Source organism: Aplysia californica, unplaced genomic scaffold, assembly GCF_000002075.1.
Source record: "Aplysia californica isolate F4 #8 unplaced genomic scaffold, AplCal3.0 scaffold01220, whole genome shotgun sequence".
NCBI lineage: Eukaryota > Metazoa > Mollusca > Gastropoda > Aplysiida > Aplysiidae > Aplysia > Aplysia californica.
The window spans coordinates 81,848-91,881 of NW_004798490.1; the positions used below are offsets into that span (position 1 = coordinate 81,848).

General features: G+C 35.9%; 1 protein-coding gene across 1 annotated transcript in view; it reads right to left on the minus strand.

Annotated features, from left to right (window-relative positions):
- The window catches only part of LOC101853990, a gene marked incomplete at its 3' end in the record, with an annotated part of 18,179 nt that overhangs the window by 5,781 nt on the left and 2,364 nt on the right, over positions 1-10,034 (minus strand). Inside the window, 9 exon segments of the mRNA XM_013090321.2 lie at positions 97-224; positions 1,550-1,698; positions 4,026-4,125; positions 4,870-4,959; positions 5,316-5,392; positions 5,665-5,808; positions 6,770-6,863; positions 7,539-7,693; positions 8,210-8,353. Of these exon segments, the coding sequence (XP_012945775.1) occupies positions 97-224; positions 1,550-1,698; positions 4,026-4,125; positions 4,870-4,959; positions 5,316-5,392; positions 5,665-5,808; positions 6,770-6,863; positions 7,539-7,693; positions 8,210-8,353 (1,081 nt within the window).

Consider the following 10,034-nt stretch of genomic DNA (forward strand, 5'->3'; position numbering starts at 1 on the left):
ACACATACACACACTCTCTCTCTCTCTCTCTCTCACACACACACCCCCCCACACACAAACACGCACACACACACACCCACAATAATAATAACATACCCGGAGTATTGCTCATGGCAATCTGCCGCCGAATGTCTGAATTGAACACCAGCTCCAGGTAGATGCTAGCGATCGTCCTCTGACAGAAGATGGTCCCCTCACTCGCAGCATGGGCCAGGTCATCCAATCTACAGAGTACAATCAAAGAAGATTTATATGGAATTCATTACTTTTCGTCCATCTAAATAAAGAGAGATGCATCAAAACAATCTGTTCATCCAAACTATGGAGAACGAAAATTGTGATCTTTGCATTTTATTTGCTTGCGTGAACAGAGACACCATCATGAAGACATAATCACGGTCAAAATAATATAGTGTTGAGAGAAAGTAAGACAGACTGACACAAAGTAGAAAAAGCAATAAAAACGACACAGGAGCAATAAGAATAATGATAATAAAAGTGGTAATAACACATCACTAAGAAATATGAAAAAAATAACCAGAACAAAGCCCACAGCATCAGGAGTATTAATAATAATAATAATAATAATAATAATAATAGTAATAGCAATAATAATAATTATGATTATAATGATAAATCCAAGTATATATTTCATCTTTCACTGATAATTTATCCCATATTCTATACCTAGTAAAACTAACATATCATCTACGTAATCAATAACAAAACAAAACAATATGTGATGCAGCATGGTGATATCAGGCGCTCGTCAAAATAATGAAATTGTAGAAACTGACATTTTCCCATAGGTATCAATTTTTTATTTTCTGGCTAAAAACCTTTAATGTTCATTTGAGAACACATTTCTGTGGGGATTTTACGGAAAAAAGTTGGTTAAAGACACAAAAAAATGTACATTTTCAGTTTCAACGGACTCTCAAACTATGGAAACAACATAACTTTGGTGGAAATGTTTTTGCTAATTTTACCCTTATAACCAGGTGACCCCCACCTCCTCCAATCGATAACATCTCACCTGGGATTCAAGATAAATCAGGGGGGTTTTTTAGCTAAATGAAAAACAAATGAACAAGTTTTAAGATGATACCAATAACTCTACATTCCCTAAAATGACCAGCGCCTGATTCCACCCCGTTGTGATACATATAGCAGCAGGAAAAACAAGAACATTCCATCCCCCACCCTCACCTCCCCCCAGCCTCACCCCAACCCCACTGAAAATAAAACTACAACAACAACAACAACAACAATCTGTCCATTGTGCAGCGAAGAGCCCCAAGATTTGGAGCACTGGCAGTAGAGATGCCCCCTACGGAGGTCCGGTGGTAGCATATTCTCTTTGGGGAAGATTCAGAGAGGTTGGACTGCCTCTCCGGCTACCCAAGAGAGGTGGTGGCCCTGGCGTAAAGCACTCTGTTTGGGGCTCCAAACAATGCAGAAGGATAGGCTATCTCACACACACATAACAACAACAATACAAAAAAACCCAACAAAAACTGTCCCAAGCGGTCACTACTTCTCGTCTCACCCATGATCCCTGATGACCGCCTGCTTGTTTTCGTCCGAGTCTGACACAATAGAGTAGAGGGCCACGGCTGCTTCCTGCATGACTCGGGGACTTGGGGAGTAGAGTACGGCGGAGAGAGTTTGGACACCCCCACTTTCCACAAACGTGTCCTATAAACAGAATTTTCCCACAAAAGGGGTAATAATAAAAATAGTTTTCACACAAAAGGGTAATAATTTTTAAAAAATCTTCATACAAAATAAGTAATAGTAATAATAAAAATAATTCTAACACAAAAGGGATAATAATACAAATAATTTTTTAATAAAAGGGGTAGTAATAAAAATAATTTTAACACAAAAGGGGTAATAATACAAATAATTTTTAAATAAAAGGGGTAGTAATAAAAATAATTTCTACACAAAAGGAGCTATGATAAAAATAATTTTTACACAAAAGGAGCTATGATAAAAATAATTTTCACACAAAAGGGGTAATAAAAATAAGAAGACAATAAATTAATGTTTAGTGCACAATCAGCAAACACAAATAGCGAACTTACACATAATATAGCAAAACACGCACATAGTTAACAGGTTTTCAGGTCCTAAATTTTTTTCTTAGACATCAATTATTTTGTATTTAAATTGCATACTTACTGAAACTATGAACAAAAAGATTTTCACATCCCGCCGATTTCGTAGTGCGCATGCAAGATTGATTTTGATATTTCCAAAGAAAATGACGACAAAAAGAATAAAACATTTTTCTTATTCAGAACCAGATCTTTAACAGTCATCTGCGATCATAGTCCCCCATTCATTTTTCTCTACTCAAATATGTGTGTGCCCCTAGAGAAAGGTACCAAAAGTCGCCCCAGACCGTTTCGAGCAACAGCCTGATAATGACAAAAATCACTTATTTGAGTAAAATGTGTTTCCATAAAAAAAAAGATCCAACATTTTTTTACAATGTGCTCAAGGGGTTTTCATTGATTTGACTTCTAAATGTTTCATTTAGAATTATTTTGAGAGAAGGGTATAATAAAAACAAATAATGAAAACTGTTTTTAAAAGGAGTTAGTATCTATTGTTAAAGCACGTTTTCTCTTCCCTGCTAAGTTTTACCATTGAATTCCATTCACGATATCGATGTCAACTGAATGCCAAGTTGGAAATGAATTTTCCATGAATAAATACATTTAAAAAATCGTTTATTTTAGTTTGTATGTGTTCTCACGTTTGTTAATCTTAAAAGCTCATTTTCTCAAAATTATATCTTTATTTCATACCCTACCTCGCAAAATGTGCAGTATCTCAAAAGATATCTTAAAAAATTCAACAATCCCTGTGTTTAGCATTGAATTTCCTATAAGGTACAACCTTTAACTCAAAATGGTCAAAATCCGACTTTTGGTACCTTTCTTTAGGCAGACACACATATTCTTTAAAAAAAACACAAAAAAAACATAAAAAAACAACATTTTTCTGGTCTTTTCCCTTTTTCCATCTGTTCAAGTAATCATAGTAAGTTATTCTTGACATACTCCATCCTCTTTTACTCTTTTTCTTCCCCCCAGAAAATATTAAAGATATTATTTTCACAAGTGGATGAAAAATGTACGACACTTCTTTATCAAACTTTAACAAAAGAGCTAGACATTAATTTTTCTAATCAACAGTCTTATCAACAAAACGCAGTATACCCTGATCAATAATATTTTTTTAAAGAGACATTTTGCAGCCAGCAAAAAAAAAGTACCATTAACATTAGGTGCACCCATTAAAGTAATATCTTTGAGGTATGAAATAGTTCTCAAACAGAGAAAGAAACATGGTGAGAATCACACACACAAAAACAGATGTAAACACAGTGGTGTGACCAAATAAAAGGGCATATGCCTTAACATACACATACCCACACACATACACACACACAGACATACACACATACACACACATACTCACACAGACACACACACACACACACAGACACACACCCACCCATCCAGACACACACACATACAGATACACACAGACACACACATACATACATACACACACACAAACAATATATATATATATATATGTATATATATATAACTGTTATTGAGTGCAGAATTTTGTTTAATTTCAAATTTTCTTTTAAACATCCTGCATGTCTTTGGGGGGGGGGGGGGGTTGCATTCTAAATGATTTTAGACATGGCCAGCGTCAGACTTGGGTGTAAATCCTTGAATATTCTACAAATGCCGAGTTAAATGATTGGTATGTATTCAAAACTTGGATTTGAAATCCGTAGGAGAACGAACCCTACACAAAAATACATACACACACTGACAAACCTCCTCTGTACGCTCTCATCCCCCCTTTCCCACCCCCCACCTCCTCCGACCACCCCTCTGTAGTAGTAGTACAGGGTTTTACGGCACTCGCAACTGGCCACCACCCCTCTGACCGACCTTCTACATACATAAGCCACATACAGACTCACATACCTGAATGCTGGGTATAGTGAGAATCTCTGCCAAGGCCTCAACCGCATGCTCTTGGGTCACTTCATCCCTCGACAAAGCAAGCTTGGTCAGCACTTCCAGACTGGAGAAAAAATTTGCAGGAAAATTGTTAGTGAGGGACAGAGAAGGGAAAAAAATTTAGAAATAATATACATAATATAACAAATACTGGTGCTATTTGTACATGGAAAATAATGATGGATGTTGCTCTGACCCAACAGTGTCACTTGTTTCTTGAACATTTTTCTTTTTTTTCTTCTTCTTCTTCTTCTTCTTCTTCTTCTTCTTCTTTACCATTTAATAAAGTTATTATAAAGTTCATTTATACTGTTTCAGTCTGTTGTGGATGTAGCGGAGTCAGAAGAATGTAACTGATCTGCTCTTCTCAAGAGGTAATAAGGGTTAAGTTTTTAGAAGGTAGGGTGTGAGTTGTTTTTTAAACAGGCAGAAATAATTTAATGGCTATGGTAGTTTAAAAGGAACAATATAATAAATTTAAGTCGAACACATATTTTGATTTTTTAATAACGTACCGAAGTAAAGATTGATTATAAGAATGTTGCCAATTGTTAAGACTTTCTCATAACTTACAGTCCTTTGTGTTCTTTAAAAAAAAACCCCAAAAAAACCCAACTAATTGGGTGGCAAAAAGCTGAAATTTTGAAAGAGAAAGAAAACAAGGAAGATAAAGGACTTGGTACCATTCAAAAACTTATTTCACTAACTCCCTTTTATCAGAAAATTCAGTAGCTGTCAAGCTTTAAAAAAACCCAATTTTTGAGGAGCGAAAAAAAAAAAAGAATATAGGTCTCAAGCACAATCATACCCTCCTTCTGCCACAATTCTGAATTTGTTATCATCGGAGGAAGTGGCCATAGCAGCAAGGTCATAGGCAGCAGCTCTTTTTTCCTTCACCCTGCAAACAGAAACAGCTGAGCTGAACACTTGGAGAAAGGTAGGAAGTTTGCTTGATATGCGGTTAGTAATTATATAATATGCCTACGGAAGCCTTGTCATCAATGCTTTTTGACAGGGTCAATAATTCATACTCCTACTACAGGAATTTGCCTAACTGTATAAAGCCAGTGGTTGTTTTTCTCTGATTACAGTAAATTCAAGATATGCACGTGGAGGAAAAATGAGATTTCTACAAAAACAGAATCAAACAAGGTCGATTGAACATACATGAACCATCATGGTGAAATCACACACACAGACACTTATACATACAAACTCATTTTATCAACACATTTACGATAAATGGCCACTTACTTTCCAGATTTTGCCATCATCATCACTTGCTCAATTTCTCTCTCCTGAACCAGAAATCTTTCAATAAAATCTCCGACCTGTAACAAATAAAAATCAGTCTTAACAAAACAGTTTTCTCTCAGTTTTAACAAAAGGTGTTAATTTTTTTTACATCAAAACTTTAAACTATTCGCCATTTCATCCTTCTTTATGGTCAGATTGAGTACATTTTAAAGAAAATTATCTCCGAAGGCTGGTAAATATTCAACACAAAAAAGACATCACATAAAGACAAGATAAAGAGATAATACATCAATGATTTAGAGCGATATAATCAAATACTTGCAGCAAAGGCTACACATTTACTCACCTCAATCTTGAAGTTCCTGAGCAAAAACGCTCCCATGACAAATGTCAGAATCAGCAGCAGGAGATGGACTGTGAAGAAGGCAGCGCTGAAAATCTTTGTGTGAGAGCAGTACCCACGATAGGTCCAGTTAGAACAGTCTTCAGTCTAAAAACAACCAAAAATAATAAAAAGATTAAATTATGTCAATAATCTCTACCTTATTTTAAGATTCTAAAAAAAAAAAAGAATCGGGTGTTTTTCTGGTGAGAAATTCCCAGACTATTACACACTATAACAGATACAGTCTTCACATCTCAAGCGAACACACATAATAATATTTTAGAGAAATATTGTGCTATTATATTCAAGTGTACCCAAGTAACTTTTTCACTCCTCATCAACCAAAGTAATACTGATTGACATCTTCAGAACAAATAAAAAGAACTAATAATGATCATAATTGTTTCTCATTTTTTAGAAAGCATTAATTGAAATTAATATCAGAAGTAGGCTATGACATTTTTATTAGTTTCTTTTATAAAGATTTACTTTGGTTTTAGTAAAACACACCATCAAGGCATTTGAGATCTGCAGCTGAGAACTTGTAAGAGTGCCCACTGTAAGAACAAATAAGTTGTGTGAAAGAGTTTTTCTCTTCCAATATCCCCAAGTTTTGGAACTTTTTTCGCAACAGAAATGTGTTCTATGTATCAGAGAGAAAGCATTTAAGAAAGGTCATAAGACATATATATTTTATTCAACCTTGTTTTCTGCCAGATGTTTTTGTATGTGAGAGTGTATCTATGTGTGTGTGTGTGTGTGTATGTGTGTTGTGTGTGTGTGTGTGCTATGTGTTTGTGTGTGTGTGTGTGTGTGTGTGTGTGTGTGTGTGTGTGTGTGTGTGTGTGTGTGTGTGTGTGTGTGTGTGTGTATGTGTGTGTGTGTGTATGGTGTGCGTGTGTGCGTGTTATTGTTGCTAAATGGTGTCACAATGAATACATCAGCTATGAATCATAATTCAGCACCATGCAGTGCTTAGACCCTTCTAGAGATTTTGCGCTATATAAATTAACATTATTATTAACACAGATTTATGCAAGTATCGAGAAATGGAATAATTACTTACAGCCACAAAAATCCATCCAGAGACGCAGAAGTACATTGAGGGAACAAAGCAGAGCACAGAAGCAATGAGGACTCCAATGCAGAAGTGTATTTTCCTGAGGAAAAAAGCAAAGACTGTTTCAGATAAAATACCTTTCATGCCACAACCATCCACTATAATTGGGAGATCAAGAAGGACTTGAGAAAGACAAAATCCTGAATATGGTGCTTAGCAGTCTGGCCAGACTTTATAAACACTTTTCACCCATGCAGCGCGCAGAGAGCGCAACACTTATCCCCACGGACCAGGATACAGGTGCGGTACATGCTATATATTACACCGTCGCCAATCGGCGTCCTGTGGGGAAAAGGGACAGCTTCTTACCAGTGTGAGGGCATAGTGTTAAAGGCTAGTTACTGTACAGGTTCAACATTACTGTAAGGTCATTAGCAATTCAAACAGGGTACAAAGTTTGTTTAAACATTTCTAAACTATTGTTCTGATAACATCAGTTTGTAACATCTGTGAACATAAACATTTAATTACCTTTCCAATAATATATAGCTGCAAATACAATGTTAACTGCACCATCTGTAACAGACATTTTATTTCTATGCTCTCAAAATGATTTGTGTGGATGCAAATTAATTACATCATGAATAAGATAGCAGAAAAATAAACTTGAGTATGTAGAAAAACATATTGTACTAAAATTATGCACTTCAATCATGTCATAACACAATTTTTATTTAAAGGAAGCACAAATAAAAAGACAGCAAACAAAACTCACAAATGCGATGTGTTTCCAACGAATCCTCCGATTCGAGAGTATGTAGGTACAAACCACGCTCCCACAGCCCATAAGATAAACAGCCAGAATACGCTGTACCAGTGAACGGTCAGCATGCTCAGGAATGTGAACAGGAAATGCACATACAGCAAGGCCTGCATAAGAAGAGGAAAAAATGCTTGATTGCTGGACAACATAATATTGTATAGTCTAACACACATAGCAAGCACATGCATAGTGAAATATGCATATATAGCAAACAGTTTTTAGGTCCTTAATTTTTTCTTAAACATGTATATTGTATTTAATATATGTGCAAACAATATTCGTACATAACATACAGATTTCTGTGTCCTGCTGCATTCTCTATGTGTACGTGCTAGACTGTAGATAATTGTTGCAGCATAGCATAATTGTTTTTAAGCTTAGATAAATGTTTTTTGTGAAGGAGGCACATCAGTGAGACAGAGAGCTCCTGGGGAATTGGTAGAGAGAGAAAAACAAATGTGAAAAAGCAAATATGGAAGGGCTAGTCACAGTGCAGAGGTAGATGAAAACAGTGGGACATTTTGGTCAGATTTGGAGCAAAAATCTTCTTTCAAAATGAATAGGAACATTAAGCTGCTTATTGTGCTTCCTTTCCATTTCTATATAGAGAATGTTATGCTTACTTTGAAATCTGCAACCATGTGTTCCCTTCTATCAAATGTGTGTACTTCTGCTTCCAAAGCATGTTTCACATCTGCAGGCTGCCCATGGTTGTACCCATCAAAGTTAAAATCACTACTGGCAACAGAGCGAATCTCCATCAAGACCTGAAGAATAATCAGCAACACATACTACATTGTGAAAATGTGAAAATGTTCATATAAGTTCCTAAAGGTTCTAAATACTGGACAATGATTTCTGAACTTTCTTACAAAAGAACAAGTACTGGTAAAAGATTGAAGGTGAATAACTGGCGATCAAAAACAGCGTCAACACTTTTTGATTACTTGTGTATAAAATCTAGTCCTTAACTCTCTACGTTTTTTCCTTTCAAGTGACAAATATACAAAATTCTCTCAAAGGTAGGTTATGTTACAAAAACATTTTGCTGCTTCAGTTACTCTTCACAGCACCCACATGAACAGACAGTAACACTGTACCTCTGTCTCAGTAGGCTAATAGTTTTTCAGCTGATCTTGAATGTTTTTGTGACAGTAGAAACACTTAAATATTTGCAGATCATAATGATGGCTCAATTTCTCTGATGTTGAGTTAAATCTAACAACTTTCTTAGGTCAAAATGATCAAATTTCAATGTTGTTGCGGCTTTAGGTAATTTGTCCGGACCTTACCTTGATAAAAAGTTATATAAATTAAACTAGGGCGAAAAAAAGCAAATTTCCTATTTTTTCACATGGGGGCTGCAAATAATAATTGATGCACAAAATAACGTATTGAGCATTAACTCACTCACTACCAGCTATTTTCGGGGTCGCTATTCCCTGTGTACCAGCCATTTTAAGGGTAATTTTGTTTAAATCACCGTGCTTTTGCTAATTAACATAGAGACTTGAAATTTGGAACATAATTTTTTAACATAAGAAAGAGTGCCCTGATGAAATTACAGCTCCGCTTTATTGTTACTTTTTTTTTCCCACAAGAATTTCAAATATTGGTCAACAACTGCGTTCCCTTTGCCTTTCTTACTCACGCCCTTCTCCACTACTGCATTCTTTGTAAATTTCCCCACCTGGTTCATCATAACAAACCTTTGACCAATTCATCGGTTTCAGAGTCAATTTCGTCGTCAAAAGTTCAAAAACAGTCAAAGAAGCGACCTACCAATGTGGGAAATGTCTGTTCTCAGGGTGGTTGTCGTAAAAATCAATAATTCAACTTGTGCGTGTCCGATTTCGGTTTCGTTTCTTTCTAATGAAAGATAATTGAAGGGGCTACAAAAAAGACAAACCAGTACTGCAAACGGTGCAGTTTTAGCATAAGAAAAAAATTCCAGAGGGCGAACCGCGAGGGTTGCGGGTGTGGTATCACAGCGTCAAAGCTGATTTCCCCGCAACTGTTGCGGTTGTGGTAGTGTGTGAATTAACAGTACTCACAAGGACAGAAAAGCGTAAAGACTCAAAATGCTAAATTTTATACACAGTTTAAAAAATCGCAGGTGTATTATTACACTAGTTGCAATTTACATGACTAGTAAAATCTCATCCTAGAAAAGTTTTTCCAATACATTTTAATCTTAGCACATTCAGTGTCTGGGGGGCATGAGCAATAATAAAAGGTTTTAAAAAAATTTTACTTCATGTAGGCTACAAATGATCCGTTCCATACATAATGATAACAAATGTTAACTTAAAAATAAAATATGTCATTGCTTTCCATGCCACAGCCACAGGACAAACAATCGAAAAGTAAAATGTCCTTAACGTCGGTGGCCTAGTGGTTAGGCTCTCGGACTCGCAACCGTAAGGTCGTGGGTTCGAATCCCGTCAA